This window comes from Cyanistes caeruleus, chromosome 33 (assembly GCF_971803275.1).
Source record: "Cyanistes caeruleus chromosome 33, bCyaCae1.hap1.1, whole genome shotgun sequence".
Classification (NCBI taxonomy): Eukaryota; Metazoa; Chordata; class Aves; order Passeriformes; family Paridae; genus Cyanistes; species Cyanistes caeruleus.
This window is the reverse complement of record NC_141734.1, coordinates 103,706-124,544: the sequence shown is the minus strand read 5'-3', so window position 1 is coordinate 124,544 and position 20,839 is coordinate 103,706. Positions and strand designations below refer to the sequence as shown.

At 53.4% G+C, this 20,839-nt stretch overlaps 3 protein-coding genes across 6 annotated transcripts in view; all 3 read left to right on the top strand.

Annotated features, from left to right (window-relative positions):
- Positions 1-2,763, top strand: part of LOC147647804 (FACT complex subunit SPT16-like) — an 11,285-nt gene extending 8,522 nt beyond the window's left edge. The window contains exons 13-16 of the mRNA XM_086870668.1: positions 47-114; positions 351-440; positions 1,388-1,535; positions 2,749-2,763. Of these exons, the coding sequence (XP_086726794.1) occupies positions 47-114; positions 351-440; positions 1,388-1,535; positions 2,749-2,763 (321 nt within the window). The remainder of the gene's footprint in view (positions 1-46; positions 115-350; positions 441-1,387; positions 1,536-2,748) is intronic.
- Positions 132-16,937, top strand: LOC147647803 (ATP-dependent chromatin remodeler CHD8-like). 4 transcript variants are annotated; one of them, XM_086870701.1, is made up of 15 exons: positions 137-440; positions 1,388-1,491; positions 3,104-3,218; positions 4,909-4,969; positions 5,456-5,510; positions 6,215-6,392; positions 8,491-8,668; positions 8,791-8,821; positions 10,502-10,900; positions 12,095-12,300; positions 13,223-13,423; positions 14,387-14,485; positions 15,846-15,965; positions 16,062-16,100; positions 16,367-16,930. In XM_086870701.1, the coding sequence occupies exons 3-15, from the start codon at positions 3,124-3,126 to the stop codon at positions 16,574-16,576; spliced, it is 1,872 nt and encodes a 623-aa protein (XP_086726827.1). In that variant the 5' UTR covers positions 137-440; positions 1,388-1,491; positions 3,104-3,123; the 3' UTR covers positions 16,577-16,930. The 4 variants fall into 4 exon arrangements, with proteins under 4 accessions (XP_086726829.1, XP_086726831.1, XP_086726827.1 ...); XM_086870703.1 differs by lacking the exon at positions 15,846-15,965 and having other exon boundaries at positions 132-440; positions 16,367-16,937; XM_086870705.1 differs by lacking the exon at positions 3,104-3,218 and having other exon boundaries at positions 134-440; positions 16,367-16,934.
- Positions 16,938-20,555: 3,618 nt separating this feature from the next.
- Positions 20,556-20,839, top strand: part of LOC111944464 (FACT complex subunit SPT16) — a 32,155-nt gene continuing 31,871 nt past the window's right edge. The window contains exon 1 of the mRNA XM_086870656.1: positions 20,556-20,686. Within this exon, the coding sequence (XP_086726782.1) occupies positions 20,621-20,686 (66 nt within the window). The 5' untranslated portion in view covers positions 20,556-20,620. The remainder of the gene's footprint in view (positions 20,687-20,839) is intronic.

Here is a 20,839-nt window from a genome sequence, read left to right as displayed (position 1 = left end):
GTGAATTCCGTGGTTTTTGGGGTGAATTCCGTGGTTTCTGTGTCAGTTTTGGGGTGAAACTCCCGGTTTTTGTGTCAGTTTTGAGGTTTTTGGGGTGAATTCCGTGGTTTCTGGGTCAGTTTTGTGGTTTTTGGGGTGAATTTTGTGGTTTTTGGGGTGAATTCCGTGTTTTTTGGGGTGAATTCCGTGGTTTCTGGGTCAGTTTTGTGTTTTTTGTGGTGAATTCCCCGGTTTTTGTGTCAGTTTTGCCGTTTTTGGGGTGAATTCCCTGTTTTCTGTGTCAGTTTTGGGGTGAATTCCCTGTTTTCTGTGTCAGTTTTGGGGTGAAACCGCCGTTTTTGTGCCCGCAGGATCCTGCTGCGGGTGAGGACGCTGCATTTCCTGCGCCACGAGCTGATCGGGGACCAGGCCGAGCGGGTCCTGGCCGGGGCCAGCGCCAGGTCAGCCCCAGAGCCGGGCGTTTGGGGCATTTCGGGGCATTTCGGGGGATTTTGGGGCATTTCGGGGAGTTTGGGGTCTCCAGACCCTTTTTTGGGGTGATTTTTGGGGTTTTTGGGGGGGATTTTTTGATTTTTGGGGGATTTTTGGGTTTTGAGACCCTTTTTTGGGGGGATTTGAGGGAATTTTGGGGGGGATTTTTGGATTTTTGGGGGTTTTTTGATTTTGGGTGGATTTTGGGGTCTCCAGACCTTTTTGGGGGGGATTTTTGGATTTTTGGGGGATTTTGGGGTCTCCAGACCCTTTTGGACTCCCATTTTTGGAGTCACTCACCCCATTTTTGTGGTCCCTAACCCAAATTTTTGGCTCCCTGACCCCAATTCCGGGGTCCCTGACCTCAATTTCGGGGTCCCCCCTGTGTTTTGGCTCCCTGACCCCAGTTTTGATGTCCCCCACCCCAATTTCGATGTCCCTGACCCCAATTTTTGGGTGCCTGACCCCATTTTTGGGGTTCCCTCCCATTTTTTGTCTCCCTGACCCCAATTCTGGTGTCCCTGACCCCATTTTTGATGTCCCCCACCCCAATTCCGGTGTCCCTGACCCCAATTTCGCTCTCCCCGACCCCAATTTCGGTGTCCCTGACCCCATTTTTGATGTCCCTGACCCCATTTTTGATGTCCCTGACCCCAATTTTTGGGTGCCTGACCCCATTTTTGGGGTTCCCTCCCATTTTTTGTCTCCCTGACCCCATTTTTTGTCTCCCTGACCCCAATTCCGGTCTCCCTGACCCAATTCCGGTGTCCCTGACCCCATTTTTGATGTCCCTGACCCCCAATTTCGGGGTCCCTGACCCAATTTCGGGGTCCCTGACCCCAATTCCGGGGTCCCCAACCCCAATTCCGGTGTCCCTGACCCCAATTCCGGTGTCCCCCCGTTTTCTGCCCCCCAGCGACGTGCACATCTGGTTCCCGCTGCTGGAGCCGCTGGAGGCGCCCTCGGCCTGGTGGGACCCCGAGGCCGACAAATCCCTGCTGCTGGGGGTCTTCAAGCACGGTAACGGCACCGGGGGGGTTTGGGGTCATTCTGGGGGATTTCCGGTAATTTTGGGTCATTTCCGGTCGTTTTGGGGGGATTTCGGGTCATTTCCGGTCGTTTTGGGGGGATTTCGGGTCGGTTTGGTGGGATTTGGGGTCATTTCCGGTCGTTTTGGATTGGTTTGGGTCATTTTGGGGTTGTTTTGGGGTCATTCCGGGGGGTTTGGGGTCATTTTGGGGGGTTTGGGGTCATTTCCGGTCATTTCCGGTCGTTTTGGGTTGGTTTGGGTCATTTTGGGGGGTTTTGGGTCATTTTGGGGTGGTTTTGGGGTCATTCCAGGGGGTTTGGGGTCGGTTTGGGGGCATTTGGGGTCGTTTTGGGGGGATTTCCGGTCATTTTGGGGGGATTTCCGGTCGTTTTGGGGGGATTTGGGGTCATTCCAGGGGGTTTGGGGTCATTCTGGGGGCTTTGGGGTCATTTTGGGTCATTTCCGGTCGTTTTGGGGGGATTTCGGGTCGGTTTGGGGGGATTTGGGGTCATTTCCGGTCATTTCCGGTCGTTTTGGGTTGGTTTGGGTCATTTTGGGGTCGTTTTGGGGTCGTTTTGGGTTGGTTTTGGGTCATTTTGGGGTTGTTTTGGGGTCATTCCGGGGGATTTGGGGTCGTTTTGGGGGGATTTGGGTCATTTCGGGTCATTTCCGGTCGTTTTGGGTTGGTTTGGGTTGGTTTGGGTCATTTTGGGTTGGTTTGGGTCATTCCGAGGGTTTTGGGGGGATTTCGGGTCGTTTTGGGTCATTTCCGGTCGTTTTGGGGGGATTTCGGGGGGGTTTGGGTCATTCCAGGGGGTTTGGGGTCATTTCCGGTCATTTCCAGTCATTTCCGGTCGTTTTGGGGTTGTTTTGGGGTCATTTCGGGGGGATTTTGGGTCATTCCGGGGGATTTGGGGTAATTTTGGGTCATTTTGGGAGGTTTTGGGTCATTTTGGGGCTGTTTTGGGGTCATTCCGGGGGGTTTGGGGGGGATTTGGGTCATTTTGGGTTGTTTTGGGTCATTTTGGGGTCATTCTGGGGGGTTTTGGGTCATTTTGGGGTGGTTTTGGGGTTGTTTTGGGTCATTTTGGGGTGGTTTTGGGGTTGTTTTCACGTGTTTTAATGAGTTTTTGGTTGTTTCTTTGGGGGGTTTTGCTGTTCTCTGTTGTTTTTTGCCTTTTTTTTGTTGGTTTTTGATGTTTTGGGGTGAATTCCGGGGTTTTAGGGTACGGCCGGTACCACAGCAGGGGCACAGACCCTGACCCAGGGTTTGGGTGTATTTTGGGTGTATTTTGTGTTATTTTGGGTGTATTTTGTGTTATTTTGGGTGTATTTTGGGTTATTTTCTGGGGGTTTTTTGCCGTTTTTTGCTGTTTTTCACTCACCGGCCCCGTTTTGGGGTGAATTTTGGGGTTTTAGGCTACGGCCGGTACCACAGCACGGGCACAGACCCTGCTCCACAGTTTGGGGTTGTTTCAGTGTATTTTGGGTTATTTTGGGTGTATTTTGGGTGTATTTTGGGTTATTTTCTGGGGGTTTTTTGCTGTTTTTTGCTGTTTTTCACTCACCGATCCCGTTTTGGGGTGAATTCCGGGGTTTTAGGCTACGGCCGGTACCACAGCATGCGCGCAGACCCCGCCCTGTGTTTCCTGGCCAGGGCCGGGGGTCCCGACGCCGCGGCTCTGGCGGCCGAGCAGCGCCTGGAGGGGCCCGAGGGGTGAGAGGGGACCCCGAGAGGGGAATTTGGGGGGAATCGGGGGGATTTCGGGAAAATTGGGGGGATTTCGGGAAAATTGGGGGATTTCGGGAAAATTGGGGGGGTTTGGGTGGGATTTTGGGAAAATTGGGGGGATTTCGGGAAAATTGGGGGGGTTTGGGGAAAATTGGGGGGATTTGGGGAAAATTGGGGGGGTTTGGGTGGGATTTGAGTGGATTTTGGGGGGATTTGGGGGGATTTGGGGTGGATTTTGGGGGAATTTGGGGGGAATCGGGGGGATTTTGGGAAAATTGGGAGGTTTAGGTGGGATTTGAGTGGATTTTGGGGGGATTTGGGGGGATTTAGGGAGATTTTGGGTGGATTTGGGGGGGATTTTGGAGATTTTTAGGTGGATTTGGGAGGGTTTTGGGTGGATTTGGGGGGATTTTGGGGGATTTTGGGGGGATTTTGGGGAATTTTTGAGGGGATTTGAGGGGGTTTTGGTTGAATTTGGGGGATTTGAGGGGATTTTGGGGGGATTTTTGGGTGAATTTGAAAAGATTTGGGGATTTTGGGGGTTTTTGGGTGGATTTCAGGGAATTTCATGGGGAATTTGGGGATTTTTGGGCTGGTTTCGGGCTGTTCGATGAATTCCACATTCGGGGCGGTTCCGGGAACCCCAAACTCCCTAAATCCGGGGTTTTTCTCCCCAAATCCAGGGTTTTTCTCCCCAAATCTGGGTTTTTTTCCCCAAATTTGAGGTTTTTTTCCCCAAATCCGGGGTTTTTTTCCCAAATCCGGGTTTTTCTCATCAAATCCGGGGTTTTTCTCCCCAAATCCGTGTTTTTCTCCCCAAATTTGAGGTTTTTTCCCCAAATTTGAGGTTTTTTTCCCCAAATCCGGGTTTTTCTCCCCAAATTTGAGGTTTTTTCCCCAAATCCGGGTTTTTCTCCCCAAATCCGGCGCCGCTGATGACCCAGCCATGCTAATACCGACCGGCCCCGGGGCCGGGCTGAGTTCAGCTCCGGGCTGAGGCGCTTTTGGGGCAAATTCCCGCGATTTTGGGCAAATTCCCGCGATTTTGGGCAAATTCCTGCGATTTTGGGTCAATTCCCAGGATTTTGGGTCCAATTCCTGTGATTTTGGGTGCAATTCTCAGGATTTTGGGTTCAATTCCCACAATTTTGGGTGCAATTCTCAGGATTTTGGGTGCAATTCTCAGGATTTTGGGTCCAATTCCCAGGATTTTGGGTCAATTCTCAGGATTTTGGGTCAATTCTCAGGATTTTGGGTGCAATTCCCACGATTTTGGGTCAATTCCCGGGATTTTGGGTGCAATTCCCGGGATTTTGGGTGCAATTCTCAGGATTTTGGGTCAATTCTCAGGATTTTGGGTCCAATTCCCAGGATTTTGGGTCAATTCTCAGGATTTTGGGTCAATTCTCAGGATTTTGGGTGCAATTCCCACGATTTTGGGTCAATTCCCAGGATTTTGGGTGCAATTCCCGGGATTTTGGGTTCAATTCCTGGGATTTTGGGTGCAATTCCCAGGATTTTGGGTCAATTCTCAGGATTTTGGGTTCAATTCTCAGGATTTTGGGTTCAATTCTCAGGATTTTGGGTGCAATACCCAGGATTTTGGGTGCAATTCCCGGGATTTTGGCTCGGGGGGGTTTTGGGGTGAATTCAGGGCGTTTTGGGCTCTCCCCAGGGCGGATTTCGACCGAGACCCCGAGGACCCCGAGTACAAACCCCTGCAGGGGGGAGAGGAGGTAAAAACGGGCAAAATGCCCCAAAATCCACATTTCTCTCCCCAAAATCCCCAGTTCTCTCCCCAAAATGCCCCAAAATCCCCAGTTCTCTCCCCAAAATCCCCAGTTCTCTCCCCAAACCCTCGTTTTTCACCCCAAAATCCCAGTTTTTTCCCCAAAATACCGTTTTTCTCCCTAAAATCCCCGTTTTTCTCCCCAAATCTTTGGTTTTGTCCCCAAAATCACATTTTACTTCCTAAAATCCTCATTTTTCTCCCCAAATCCCATTTTTTTTCCCAAAACCCCCGTTTTTCTCCCCAAAATCCCATTTTTCCTCCCCAAAATCCCATTTTTCCTCCCCAAAATCCCATTTTTTTCCCCCAAAATCCCATTTTTTTTCCCAAAACCCCATTTTTTTTCCCAAAACCCCCGTTTTTCTCCCCAAACCCCCCTGCCCCGAGGTTTGGGGGTGTCCGGGGGGGCTCTGCTGACCCCTGACCCCCCCAGAGTGACCCCCTGGCCGCGCTGGACGAGGAGATCTCGGTGGTGGACGGCGACGAAGGTAACGGCGGGGGGGGCCCAAAAAACACCCAAAAACACCCAAAAAAACCCAAAAAACCCCAAAATCCTCCCCAAAAACCCCCAAAAACCCCAAAAACCCCCCAAAAAAAACCAAAAACACCCAAAAAACCCCAAAATCCTCCCCAAAAAACCCCAAAAACCCCCCAAAAAAACCCAAAAACCCCCCAAAAACCCCAAAATCCTCCCCAAAACCCCAAAAGACACCAAAATCCCCACAAAATCCCCCAAAAGACCCCAAAATCCTCCCAAACCCCCAGAGTGACCCCAAAGTGACCCCAAAGTGACCCCAAACCCCCCCAAAGTGACCCCAAACTGACCCCAAACTGACCCCAAAGTGACCCAAATGACCCCAAACCCCCCAAAGTGACCCCAAACCCCCCAAAGTGACCCCAAAGTGACCCCAAAGTGACCCCAAAGTGACCCTGAACCCCCCAAACCCCCCAAAGTGACCCAAAGTGACCCCAAAGTGACCCCAAAGTGACCCCAACCCCCCTCTCTGTCCCCCCCAGCCCCCCAAACTGACCCAAAGTGACCCCAAACTGACCCAAAGTGACCCCAAACCCCCCAAACTGACCCAAAGTGACCCCAAAGTGACCCCAACCCCCCTCTCTGTCCCCCCCAGCCCCCCAAACTGACCCAAAGTGACCCCAAAGTGACCCCAACCCCCCTCTCTGTCCCCCCCAGCCCCCCCGGCCGCCCCGGGCTCGTGGCCGGCGGCGTCGGCGCTGACCGCGCGCTTCCGGCGCCTGATGGGCGCGGCCCAGCGGGGCCGGGACCCCCCCCCGGAGCCCCCCCGGGACCGGGAGCGGCACCGGGACCCCCCCGGCGAGCGCCGGCGCCCGCGCCGCGACAAGCAGCAGCGGTGAGCGACCCCCGGGGGGGCGGGGTTTGGGGCCCGGGGGGGCGTCGGGCGGGGCCGGGACCCCCAAATTCGGCTTCGGCCGCCCCGGAAACCCCCCCGGGGGGGATTTTTGTGGGGGCGGGAGGTCGGGATTTGGGGGTTTTGAGGGGGTTTTGGGGGTTTTTTTATTGCCCTTCCAGGACCTTCCCAATGGGGGTTTTGGGGTTCAGGACCCAAAATTGGGGATTTTTGGGGTGGGAGATGCCAGAATTTGGGGTTTTGGGTGGAATCACCCCAAATTTACCATTTCCCATGGGTTTTGGGTCTGTCAGAACTCAGTTTTTACCCTTCCAGGACCTTCCCAAGGTGGGTTTTGGGGTTCAGGACCCAAAATTGGTGATTTTTGGGCTCAGAAATGCCAGAATTTGGGGTTTTTGGGTGGAATCACCCCAAATTTACCATTTCCCGCGGTTTTGGGTCCATGAAAACTCAGTTTTTACCCTTCCAGGACCTTCCCTACGGCGTTTTTGGGGGGATTTTTGCCGTTTTTGGGGGGTTTTTTTCCCTTTTTTCTTCACTTTTTCCGTTTTTCCCCCATTTCCAGCAGGATCAGGCGGGATTTCTGCGCCTGGCCTCGCTTTTTTGGGCTCTTTTGGGCTTTTTTGGGTGTTTCTGGCTGCTTTTTCACCGCTTTTTACCATTTTTCACCATTTTCATGGTTTTTTCATGGTTTTTCCCCAGTTTTTCCCCATTTTTTCCCGTTTTTCCCCGTTTTTGCCCCGTTCCAGCTGGACCCGGCGGGAGCAGGCCGATTTCCTGCTGACATTCTCACATTTTGGGTTATTTTGGGTTATTTTGGGTTATTTCAGGTGTTTTTTCACCGTTTTTCCCCGTTTTTTCACTGTTTTTCCCCGTTTTTTCACTGTTTTTCCCCGTTTTTTCCCCGTTTTTCCCCGTTTTTGCCCCGTTCCAGCTGGACCCGGCGGGAGCAGGCCGATTTCCTGCTGACATTCTCACATTTTGGGTTATTTTGGGGTTATTTCGGGTGTTTTTTCACCGTTTTTCCCCGTTTTTTCCCCGTTTTTCCCCGTTTTTCCCGTTTTTCCCCGTTTTTGCCCCGTTCCAGCTGGACCCGGCGGGAGCAGGCCGATTTCCTGCTGACATTCTCACATTTTGGGTTATTTTGGGTTATTTTGGGTTATTTTGGGGTTATTTCGGGTGTTTTTTCACCGTTTTTCCCCATTTTTTCACCGTTTTTCCCCGTTTTTTCACCATTTTTCCCCGTTTTTGCCCCGTTCCAGCTGGACCCGGCAGGAGCAGGCCGATTTCCTGCTGACATTCTCACATTTTGGGTTATTTTGGGTTATTTTGGGTGTTTTTTCACCGTTTTTCACCGTTTTTTCACCGTTTTTCCCCATTTTTTCCCCGTTTTTTCCCGTTTTTCCCCGTTTTTGCCCCGTTCCAGCTGGACCCGGCGGGAGCAGGCCGATTTCCTGCTGACATTCTCACATTTTGGGTTATTTTGGGTTATTTTGGGTGTTTTTTCACCGTTTTTCACCATTTTTTCACCGTTTTTCACCGTTTTTCCCCGTTTTTTCCCGTTTTTCCCCCTTTTTGCCCCGTTCCAGCTGGACCCGGCGGGAGCAGGCCGATTTCCTGCTGACATTCTCACATTTTGGGTTATTTTGGGTTATTTTGGGTGTTTTTTCACCGTTTTTCACCGTTTTTTCACCGTTTTTCCCCATTTTTTCCCCGTTTTTTCCCGTTTTTCCCCGTTTTTGCCCCGTTCCAGCTGGACCCGGCGGGAGCAGGCCGATTTCCTGCTGACATTCTCACATTTTGGGTTATTTTGGGTTATTTTGGGGTTATTTCGGGTGTTTTTTCACCGTTTTTCCCCGTTTTTTCACCGTTTTTCCCCGTTTTTTCCCGTTTTTCCCGTTTTTGCCCCGTTCCAGCTGGACCCGGCGGGAGCAGGCCGATTTCCTGCTGACATTCTCACATTTTGGGTTATTTTGGGTTATTTTGGGTGTTTTTTCACCGTTTTTCACCGTTTTTTCACCGTTTTTCCCCATTTTTTCCCCGTTTTTTCCCGTTTTTCCCCGTTTTTGCCCCGTTCCAGCTGGACCCGGCGGGAGCAGGCCGATTTCCTGCGCGTGGCCTCCACCTTCGGGGTGGAGCTGGAGCCGGGCTCGGGCCGGTTCCGCTGGGGAAGGTTCCGGGCCTTGGCCAACCTGGAGCGGCGCTCGGACGAGGACCTGACGCGCTTCTACCACGGCTTCGTGGCCATGTGCCGGCAGGTGTGCCGCCTGCCGCCGGCTCCTGGTGACGGTAACGGATCCAAAACTGACCAAAATCACCCCAAAACCATCCTGAAACCATCCTGAGACCCCCACCCCAAACCGTGGCCATGTGCCGGCAGGTGTGCCGCCTGCCGCCGGCGCCTGGTGACGGTAACGGATCCAAAATACCCCAAAATCACCCCAAAACCATCCTGAAACCATCCTGAGACCCCCATCCCAAACCGTGGCCGTGTGCCGGCAGGTGTGCCGCCTGCCGCCGGCGCCCGGCGACGGTAACTGACCCAAAATGTCCTGAAATCACCCCAAAATCACCCCAAAATACCCCAAAATCACCCCAAAACCATCCTGAAACCATCCTGAGACCCCCATCCCAAACCCATCCCGAACCGTGGCCATGTGCCGGCAGGTGTGCCGCCTGCCGCCGGCTCCTGGTGACGGTAACTGACCCAAAATACCCCAAAATCACCCCAAAACTGCCCCAAACCCGACCCCAAACCCCCATCCCAAACCTAAACTCAGATTTACCCATTTTTAACCCGAATTTACCCAGATTTACCCATTTTTAACCCAAATTTACCCAAATTTACCCATTTTTAACCCAAATTTACCCATTTATAACCCAAAATTAACCATTTTTAACCCAAATTTTCCCAAATTTACCCATTTTTAACCCAAATTTACCCATTTTTAACCCAAATTTACCCAAATTTACCCATTTTTAACCCAAATTGACCCAAATTTACCCATTTTTAACCCAAACTGACCCATTTTAACTCACATTTACTCATTTTTAACTGAAATTTACCCAAATGTACCCCGTTTTTTCCATTTATAACCCATTTTTTCCCAAATTCACCAGTTTTCACCCCATTTTCTCTGTCCCTGTGCCGCCCCCGCTGTCCCCCGCTCCTCTCCCGGTGCCCCCGGCGCTGGCTGTGCCTCGACTTACCCAAATTTAACCCAAAATTACCCATTTTTAACCCAAAATTACCCATTTTTACCCCAAAATTACCCATTTTTACCCCGTTTTTTCCCAAATTCACCAGTTTTCACCCCAATTTCTCTCCCGCAGTGCCGCCCCCGCTGTCCCCCGCTCCGTTACCCGTGCCCCCGGCGCTGGCTGTGCCTCGATTTACCCAAATTTAACCCAAATTTACCCATTTATAACCCAAAATTACCCATTTTTACCCCATTTTTTCCCATTTTTACCCTGTTTTTTCCCATTTCTGACCGTTTTCACCCCATTTTCTCTCCCGCAGTGCCGCCCCCGCTGTCCCCCGCTCCTCTGCCGGTGCCCCCGGCGCTGGCTGTGCCTCGATTTACCCATTTTCAACCCAAATTTGCCCAAATTTAACCCAAAATTACCCATTTTTAACCCAAAATTACCCATTTTTACCCCATTTTTTCCCATTTTTACCCTGTTTTTTCCCATTTCTGACCGTTTTCACCCCATTTTCTCTCCCGCAGTGCCGCCCCCGCTGTCCCCCGCTCCGTTACCCGTGCCCCCGGCGCTGGCTGTGCCTCGATTTACCCAAATTTACCCATTTTTAACCCAAAATTACCCATTTATAACCCAAAATTACCCATTTTTATCCCGTTTTTTCCCGAATTCACCAGTTTTCACCCCATTTTCTCTGTTCCAGTGCCGCCCCCGCTGTCCCCCGCTCCTCTCCCGGTGCCCCCGGCGCTGGCTGTGCCTCGATTTACCCAAATTTAACCCAAATTTGCCCAAATTTAACCCAAAATTACCCATTTATAACCCACATTTACCCATTTTTACCCCGTTTTTTCCCATTTCTGACCGTTTTCACCCCGTTTTCTCTCCCGCAGTGCCGCCGCCGCTGTCCCCCGCTCCGTTACCCGTGCCCCCGGCGCTGGCGCTGCGCTGCCTGCGGCGCCTGGCGCTGCTGCGCTGCCTGCGGGAGCGGGTGCTGGCGCAGCCGGCGCTGCCGGCGCTGCTGGCGCGGCTGCCGCCCCCCGGCTCGCTGCTGCCGCCCTGGTGGCGGCCGGGGGCGCACGACGCCGCGCTGCTGCGGGCGGCCGCCCGCCACGGCCTGCGGGGGGCGCTGCTGCGCGCCGCCCTGCGCCACCGGCCCCCGGGCGACGACGGCGACGGCGACGCCGGGAACGGCACCGGGAACGGCACCGGGAACGGCACCGGGAACAACAACGGGAACAACAACGGGAACGGGGAGACGGGGGACGAGGAGCAACAACGGGACACGGCGGGTGAGGAAATAACGGGTTTGGGGGGAAATATGGGGATTTTGGGGGGAAAATGGGGATTTTGGGGGGAAAAATGGGGGTTTTGGGGTGAAATACAGGGGTTTGGGGGAAATGAGGGGGGGTTTGGGGGTGAAAAATGGAGGTTTTGGGGGAAATGAGGGAGTTTGGGGGAAAAAACAAGGATTTTGGGGGGGAAAATGTGGGGGTTTTGGGGGAAAAAGGGGGTTTTAGGGTGAAATATGGGGGTTTTGGGGAAAAATGTGGGGGTTTTGGGGTGAAAATGGGGATTTGGGGGGGAAAATGGGATTTTGGGGGGAAAATGGGATTTTGGGGGGGAAAATGGGGGTTTTGGGGGGAAAAATGGGGATTTTGGGGGGAAAAACAAGGATTTTGGGGTGAAATACAGGGTTTTGGGGGGAAAATGGGGATTTTGGGGGGAAAAATAAAGGGGTTTGGGGGAAAAATGAGGTTTTGGGGGGAAAATGAGGATTTTGGGGGGAAAAATGGGGATTTTGGGGTGAAATATGGGGGTTTTGGGGTGAAAATGTGGGGGTTTCGAGGAAAAAGGGGGGTTTTGGGGTGAAAATGGGGATTTTGGGGTGAAAAATGGGGATTTTGGGGTGAAATACGGGGGTTTTGGGGGGGAAAATGTGGAGGTTTTAGGGAAATAAGGGGGGTTTTGGGGAAAAATAAAGGGGTTTGGGGAGAAAAAACAAGGATTTTGGGGTGGAAATGGGATTTTGGGGGGAAAAATGGGGATTTTGGGGTAAAATACAGGGTTTTGGGGGAAAAATGGGAATTTTGGGGGGGAAAATAAAGGGGTTTGGGGGAAAAATGAGGTTTTGGGGGAAAAATGGGGATTTGGGGGGGAAAAATAGGGTTTTGGGGTGAATTTTAGGGGGGGATTTGGGGTGAATTTTTGGGGGGATTTTGGGGGTTTTTGGGGGGATTTTGGGGTGGATTTTTGGGGGGATTTTGGGGTGTATTTTTGGGGTGAATTCTCATCGTTTCGGGTGGATTTTTGGGGGTTTTTGGGTGGATTTTTGGGGGGTTTTTGGGTGTATTTTTGGGGTGAATTCTCATTGTTTCGGGGTGGATTTTTGGGGTGTTTTGGGGGGATTTGGGGTGGATTTTTGGGTGGATTTTGGGGTGTATTTTTGGGGTGAATTCTCATCGTTTCGGGGCTCTCCCGCGCAGCCCCGGAGCCGCTGGAGGCCGAGGCCGAGGCCGAGGAGGAGGAGGAGGAGGAGGAGGAGGAAGAGGAAGAGGAGGAGGATGAAGAGGGGGAGGGGGAGGACGAGGAGGATTCCCCTCCCCCCTCGGGCGAGGGCGGCTCCCCCAAACCGCCCCTCCCCCACCCCGCGCCGGCGGGGGGACCCCAAAACCTGCTCTGCTGGCCCAAGGTGGGGGGAGGGGATTGGGGGGGATTGGGGGGGTTTGGGGGATTTGGGGATTTGGGAATTTTGGATTCGGGGATTTGGGGTTTGAAGGATTTGGGATTTGGGGTTGGGATTTGGGGATTTGGGGTTTGAAGGATTTGGGATTTGGGGTTTGGGGGATTTGGGATATTTGGAATATTTGGGGGTTTGGGATTTGGGATTTGGGGATTTGGGGGGGATTTGGGGGATTTGGGAATTTTGGATTCGGGGATTTGGGAATTTTGGGGGTTTGGGGATTGGGGGATTTGGGGTTTGGAGGATTTGGGAATTTGGGATTTGGGGATTCTGGGATTTGGGGATTTGGGATTTTTGGATTCGGGGATTTGGGAGATTTGGGAATTTCGGGGATTTGGGAATTTCTGGGTTTGGGGATTTGGGGATTTGGGAATGGGGGGATTTGGGATTTGGGAATTCTGGGATTTGGGGATTCTGGGATTTGGGGATTCTGGGATTTGGGAATGGGGGTGTCCCGGCGCTCTCCCGACCCTGGCGCTCCCCCAGGACCAGGAATTGGGAATCGGGGGATTCTGGGATTTGGGAGATTTGGGGATTTCAGGGATTTGGGGATTTGGGGATTTCAGGGATTTGGGAGATTTGGGAATTTCTGGGTTCGGGGATTTGGGGATTTGGGAATGGGGGGATTTGGGAATTTCAGAGATTTGGGAATTTCGGGATTCTGGGATTTGGGAATGGGGGTGTCCCGGCGCTCTCCCGACCCCGGCGCTCCCCCAGGACCGGGAATTGGGAAGCGGGGGATTCTGGGATTTGGGAGATTTGGGGATTTGGGGATTCAAGGATTTGGGAATTTCAGGGATTTGGGATTTGGGAATTCGGGATTTGGAAATGGGGGTGTCCCGGCGCTCTCCCGACCCCGGCGCTCCCCCAGGACCGGGCCCTGATCCGGAGGCTGGACCTGATCTGCCGGGCGGTGCTGACGGCGGGGGAGGGGCTGCCCCCCCCGCAGGATTTCGGGGGGGTCCCGGGGGGGCTCCCGGAGCCCGCCCCTCCCCCGCAGGCCCCGCCCCCCTTCCCCTCCCCCCCCCGCGGGCGCCACCAGGACAAGGAGTTCACGGTGCAGATCAAAGACGTGAGTGCCCCAAAACCTCCCCAAAAACCATCCCAAAATCCTCTCAAATCACCCCAAAAACCATCCCAAAATCCTCTCAAATCACCCCAAAAACCATCCCAAAATCCTCCCAAATCACCCCAAAAACCATCCCAAAATCCTCTTAAATCACCCCAAAAACCATCCCAAAATCCTCTTAAATCACCCCAAAAACCATCCCAAAATCCTCTTAAATCACCCCAAAAACCATCCCAAAATCCTCTTAAATCACCCCAAAAACCATCCCAAAATCCTCTCAAATCACCCCAAAAACCATCCCAAAATCCTCTTAAATCACCCCAAAAACCATCCCAAAATCCTCTTAAATCACCCCAAAAACCATCCCAAAATCCTCTCAAATCACCCCAAAAACCATCCCAAAATCCTCTCAAATCACCCCAAAAACCATCCCAAAATCCTCTCAAATCACCCCAAAAACCATCCCAAAATCCTCTTAAATCACCCCAAAAACCATCCCAAAATCCTCTCAAATCACCCCAAAAACCATCCCAAAATCCTCTCAAATCACCCCAAAAACCATCCCAAAATCCTCTTAAATCACCCCAAAAACCATCCCAAAATCCTCCCAAATCCTCCCCGAAATTCTCCCAAATCCATCCCAAAATTGTCCCCAAATCTCTCCTAAAAACCATCCCAAAATCCTCTTAAATCACCCCAAAACCCTCCCAAAATCTCCCTAAATCACCCCAAAACAACCCAAAATCTCCCCAAATCACCCCAAGAACATCCCAAAATCTTCTAAATCATCCCAAAATCTCCCTAAATCACCCCAAAACCACCCCAAAATCCTCCTAATTCACCCCAAAACCCTCCCGAGCTCACCCCAAACCCCCATCCCCTCCCCCATCCCCGCCCCCGCTGGAGCCTGGGGATTTTTTCCCGAATTCCCCGGATTTGTCCCCGTTTTTGGGGCGTTTCCCGCAGGAGGAGGGGCTGAAATTGACCTTCCAGAAACATCGCCTGGGGCCCAACGGGGCCGCGCGGGGGCCGCCCCCCAAAAAGAACAGCAAGAAGCTGGTGGAGGTGAGTTTGGGGCAAAAAACCCCAGAATTGGGCAAATTCAGGGCGGTTTGGGGCAAAAAAACCCAGAATTGGGCTAATTCAGGGCAGTTTGGGGCAAAAAAACCCAGAATTGGGCTAATTCAGGGCAGTTTGGGGCAAAAAAACCCAGAATTGGGCAAATTCAGGGCAGTTTGGGGCAAAAAAAACCCAGAATTGGGCTAATTCAGGGCAGTTTGGGGCAAAAAACCCCAGAATTGGGCAAATTCAGGGCGGTTTGGGGCAAAAAAACCCAGAATTTGGGTGTTTTGGGGCCACAACCCTGAATTTGGGGACCGAAACCCCAAAATTGGGCCAGTTTGGGCATTTTTATCCCCAAAATTTGATGGGTTTTTTTTTTCCTCGATTTTCTGTGCTTTTTTTTAACCGATTTTTGATGAGTTTTTCTCCAAATTCCGATGTTTTTATCCAGGTTTTTGATTATTTTTTCCCCCCGTTTTTGTTGGGTCTTTTAACCCTATTTTTGATTAATTTTTTTGTCCGTTTTTGCTGGTTTTTCCCCGATTTTTGATGGATCTTTTTGTTGCCATTTTTAAACTTTTTTTGCAATTTTGGATGGGGGTTTTTTTTCCCCGATTTTTGGTGGGTTTTTTAACCCTGTTTTCGATTATTTTTTTTATCCATTTTTTGCTGGTTTTTTCCCCGATTTTTGATGGATTTTTTTTCTCCCCCTTTTTAAACTTTTTTAGCAATTTTTGATGATTTTTTTTTTTTTTCCCCGGTTTTTGGTGCCCGGGGGGTTTCTTGGGGTTTTTTTGGGGGGTTTTTGGGGGGTTTTTTTGGGTTTTTTGGGGGGTATTTTTGGAGTTTTTTTGGGGTTTCTTTTGGAGGTTTTTTAGGGACTTTTTGGGTGTTTTTTGAGGGTTTTTTTGGAGGTTTTTTGGGGATTTTGGGGGGTTTTTTTTGGAGGTTTTTTGTGGTTTCTTTGGGGGTTTTTTGGGGTTTTTTTGGGGGGTTTTTTTGGAGGTTTTTTGGGGTTTTTTGGAGGTTTTTTTGGGGTTTTTTGGAGGTTTTTTGGGTTTTTTTTTGGAGGGTTTTTTTTTTGTGGGTTTTTTGGGGTTTTTTGGGGGGTTTTTTTGGAGGTTTCTTGGGGTATTTTTGAGGTTTTTTGGAGGTTTTTGGGGGGTTTTTTGGGGTTTTTTTTGGATTTTTGGGGTTTTTTGGGGGTTTTGGGGGGTTTTTTTGGATATTTGTAATTTTTGGGGGGTTTTTTTGAGGGTTTTTTAGGGGGTTTTTGGGGTTTTTTTGGGGGTTGTTTTTTGTGGGTTTTTTGGGGGGATTTTTTTGGGCTTTTTTTCCCAAAATCTGCCCTTTTCTCCCCAAGCTGGAGCTGCGCTGCCTGGAGGGGCTCCGGGACCCCCGGGGGGACCCCGAGGGCGTGGCGGCCGCCCCTCCCCCGCCCCGCGGCGACGGCCCCGAGTTCTCAGAGCCCCGGCTGCTCCCGGTGAGCCCCGAAACCCCCGGAATTCGCCCCAAAGCCGCCGGGCCCGCCCCAAACCCGCCGGGATTCACCCCAAACCCTCTTCTCGCCCCCCCGCAGTTCGTGGAGCAGCGGCGGGAAAAGTGGCACCGGAAAAAGGTACAAAACGCCCGAAATTCCCCCAAAATCCCCTGGGGGTGGGGCGGGGGGAGGGGCCAGGCTGAAATGAGGGGTCCCGGCCCCTCCCACTCCCCCCCCGGCCCTGAAATTCGGGGTTTTCTTCATAACTTTGGGGCGGTTTTAAGGTTTTTTTTAAAGTTTCCTTTTTCTTATTTTTTTTAAAAGCGAGGGCGTGGCTCGACTCGGCCCTGCCCGCTCAAGCCCCACCCCCTCCCCTCATTAATTATTCCTCTCCCTCTCCCCAGTTCCTCCCCTCCCCCCCCCCAGGTTTGGACCTTTCCAAGATGGTGGCGCTGATGGGGGGCGGGGCCAGCGGTGCGGGGGGCGTGGCCTCGCCTTCCTTGGCCCCTCCCCCGCACTTCCGGCCGGAAGCGGAAGAGGAAGCGGAAGCCGGGAGCGGGTGCTGCCCCCTGCTGGCCGACCCCATGCTGCCACCCACTTCCGACTCGGATTAAGCCCCGCCCCTCTTCCTGCCGGGGCCACGCCCCCTCCCCATATTTATATAAATATGTAAAATGTCTCTGTGTCATAGGGGGCGGGGCGGGGGCGGGACCGGAGCAGGGCGGGGCCGAAGGGGGCGGGGTCACTGTGGGCAGGGCTGGCGGGACAGGGGGCGGGGCCTGGTGGGGTTTTTTTTTTTAATAAAAAGGTTTGGAAACGGAGCGAGCGCTGCGAGTGATTTGTGCCCTCGTTAAGCGTTAATTGCGCTCCTCGTTCGCCTCCCCCGCGCGCTAATGAGCTCCTGTGCTAACGAACCGCCCACGCTAATTAACGATCCCCGCCTTCCCCTCACTCACCGCCGGGCGGCGCTCGGCCAGCTCCCCTCACGGTTTTCCCGCCTCTCTCCGTCACGTGATCTCGCCCCTCACGGTTTCCCGCCTCTCTCCATCACGTGATGCCGCCCCCTCACGGTTTTCCCGCCTCTCTCCGTCACGTGATCCCTCCTCTCACGGTTTTCCCGCCTCTCTCCGTCACGTGATCTCGCCCCTCACGGTTTTCCCGCCTCTCTCCGTCACGTGATCCCTCCCCTCACGGTTTTCCCGCCTCTCCGTGTCACGTGATCCCTCCCCTCACGGTTTTCCCGCCTCTCCGTGTCACGTGATCCTCCCCTCACGGTTTTCCCGCCTCTCCGTGTCACGTGATCTTCCCCTCACGGTTTTCCCGCCTCTCCGTGTCACGTGATCCCTCCCCTCACGGTTTTCCCGCCTCTCCGTGTCACGTGATCCCTCCCCTCACGGTTTTCCCGCCTCTCCGTGTCACGTGATCCTCCCCTCACGGTTTTCCCGCCTCTGAGTGTCACGTGATCCTCCCCTCACGGTTTTCCCGCCTCTCCGTGTCACGTGATCCCTCCCCTCACGGTTTTCCCGCCTCTGAGTGTCACGTGATCCCTCCCCTCACGGTTTTCCCGCCTCTCCATGTCACGTGATCCCTCCCCTCAAGGTTTTCCCGCCTCTCCGTGTCACGTGATCCTCCCCTCACGATTTCCCGCCTCTCTCCATGTCACGTGATCCTCCCCTCACGGTTTTCCCGCCTCTCCGTGTCACGTGATCCCTCCCCTCACAGTTTTCCCGCCTCCCCGTGTCACGTGATCCTCCCCTCACGGTTTTCCCGCCTGTCTCTGTCACGTGATCCCTCCCCTCACGGTTTTCCCGCCTCTGAGTGTCACGTGATCTTCCCCTCATGGTTTTCCCGCCTCTCCGTGTCATGTGATCCCTCCCCTCACGGTTTTCCCGCCTCTCCGTGTCACGTGATCCTCCCCTCACGGTTTTCCCGCCTCTCCGTGTCACGTGATCCCTCCCCTCACGGTTTTCCCGCCTCTCCGTGTCACGTGATCCTCCCCTCACGGTTTTCCCGCCTCTCCGTGTCACGTGATCCTCCCCTCACGGTTTTCCCGCCTCTCCGTGTCACGTGATCTTCCCCTCACGGTTTTCCCGCCTCTCCGTGTCACGTGATCCCTCCCCTCACGGTTTTCCCGCCTCTCCGTGTCACGTGATCCTCCCCTCACGGTTTTCCCGCCTCTCCGTGTCACGTGATCCTCCACTCACGGTTTTCCCGCCTCTCCGTGTCACGTGATCCTCCCCTCACGGTTTTCCCGCCTCTCCGTGTCACGTGATCCCTCCCCTCACGGTTTTCCCGCCTCTCCGTGTCACGTGATCCTCCCCTCACGGTTTTCCCGCCTCTCCGTGTCACGTGATCCCTCCCCTCACGGTTTTCCCGCCTCTCCGTGTCACGTGATCCTCCCCTCACGGTTTTCCCGCCTCTCCGTGTCACGTGATCCTCCCCTCACGGTTTTCCCGCCTCTCCGTGTCACGTGATCCCTCCCCTCACGGTTTTCCCGCCTCTGAGTGTCACGTGATCCTCCCCTCACGGTTTTCCCGCCTCTCCGTGTCACGTGATCCTCCCCTCACGGTTTTCCCGCCTCTCCGTGTCACGTGATCCTCCCCTCACGGTTTTCCCGCCTCTCCGTGTCACGTGATCCTCCCCTCACGGTTTTCCCACCTCTCCGTGTCACGTGATCCTCCCCTCACGGTTTTCCCGCTGTCCTGAGGTAACTTTATGATTCCTGTTTTCCCCAAATCCTCTCGTTTTTGTTTTATATTAAATTAAGATTAAATTAAATTAATATTAAACTTTAAGATCGGCTCTGAGAGCAAAAAGGGGGGAAGAAGAAGCCGCAGTTTGTGTTAAGGAAAAACATCTCTCCCACACATCCCGCTTGTGAAAAACGAGCTTCGCGTAATTATTATAGAATTTAAAAATTTATTATGAAAGGCAATTAGGAGAAAAAAATAAAGCGTACAGATACGGCCGGGTGTCTCTGCATTCACCTCACTGACAAAGGATTGTCCCTTAAAAACAGAACCCTACTATACATCCATAAATTCTCACACATATCCATAAAGTCTCACACATATCCATAAATTCTCGTACATATACATAAATTCTCACACATATCCACAAATTCTTCTTAGGATCTTTGGTGTTTTCTGTTTAGTTTTCTCTTGCTCCCTTCCCAATAGATCAATCCTCTTGGAGCCATTGAGATTTACATTCCCTGATACCAGAAATGCAATAAATTCCTCCTCCCAGAGTTCTGGGCACTGCTGTCTTCATCTGGATAAGAGAATTTACAAATGCAGGGTTTTTTTAGCTATTCTTTATTTTTTTTTCCTCAGTCTTTGGGTTATACAAACCAAAGCAGTTTCTATTTTAATACTATGCCAAAGCCTAACATATATGTCTTATACCACTATTTCTCAGTTTCATCAACAACAGAAATAAAGAAATATTAATACCACAAAATTTCCCATTCTTACACACATAACATTCATTTTAATATTTGCAAAAAGCCAACAATATACGTACCTATAACACCATCGAACGGCGAGAGGTTTTATTATTTAATATTATTCGATTTCTCTTAAATAAGCAGCTCTTCCCACTTCTCTCCAAGGAAGTTTTTTTACCTTTCCCGGACCGGTTGGTGGGGAAGGGATCATTTCCCGGGGGAAATCCGCGTTTGGAGTTTTCTTCCCAAATTTGCCTTAAAATAGGACACCCACCTCTCTCTGTGTCACGTGATCCCTCCCCCTCACGATTTCCCGCCTCCCTCCGTCACGTGATCCCGCCCCTCACGGTTTGTTTTTTTTTTAATAAAAAGGTTTGGAAACGGAACGAGCGCTGCGAGTGATTTGTGCCCTCGTTAAGCGTTAATTGCGCTCCTCGTTCGCCTCCCCCGCGCGCTAATGAGCTCCTGTGCTAACGAACCGCCCACACTAATTAACGATCCCCGCCTTCCCCTCACTCACCGCCGGGCGGCGCTCGGCCAGCTCCCCTCACGGTTTTCCCGCCTCTCTCCGTCACGTGATCTCGCCCCTCACGATTTCCCGCCTCTCTCCATCACGTGATGCCGCCCCCTCACGGTTTTCCCGCCTCTCTCCGTGTCACGTGATGCCGCCCCTTTACGGTTTTCCCGCCCCTCTCCGTCACGTGACGGCGACCCTTTCCGCTCCCATTTCCCGCCTCCCGCCCTGGTCACGTGAGGCGGGCGAACGGCGCCGTCCTTCCCCGCGTCACGTGACCGCCGCCCCCCTCCGGTTCCCGTTTTCCCGCCTCTCCCCGGTCACGTGAGGAAGGCGCCGCTTCCTCCGCCGGTATTTCCCGTTTTTCCTCCCCCCCCCCCCCCGCCCCCGTTTCTCCTCCACCTCCGCCGGTATTTCCCGTTTCCTCCTCCCTCCGTTTCCCGTTTCCCTCCCCCCGCCCCGCGCCCGTCCCGTGAGGCGGCGCGCGCCCCCCCTCAGCCCGCCCCCTTTCCCGCCTTCCTCCGCTGCCCCGGAAGCGGAAGTTCCCCTCAGGCCTCACTTCCGGGGGGACGCCGCGGCGCGGGAGGCGGCGGCGGCGGCGGCGGCGGCTCGGGGGGTCCCGGGGGGGGGTCCCGGGGGGGGATCCCGGAGGAGCCCGGGGGTGCCGGGGGCCGCGGTGCGCGGCGGGGGCGCCTCATGGCGCTCAGCCTGGACCGCGAGGCCTTCTCGCGGCGGCTGCGGCGGCTCTACGCCAGCTGGCAGGTGGGGGAGGGGCGGCCGGGGGGGGGGGCGTGTGGGCTGAGGGGGGAGGGGGAGGGGGGGGGGGCTCCGGGCCCGGTTCGGGGGGTTCGGGAGCCCCCGGGTTGAGTTTGGAACCGGGATTGGGGCCGGGTTCGGGGGGTTTCGGGCCCGGTT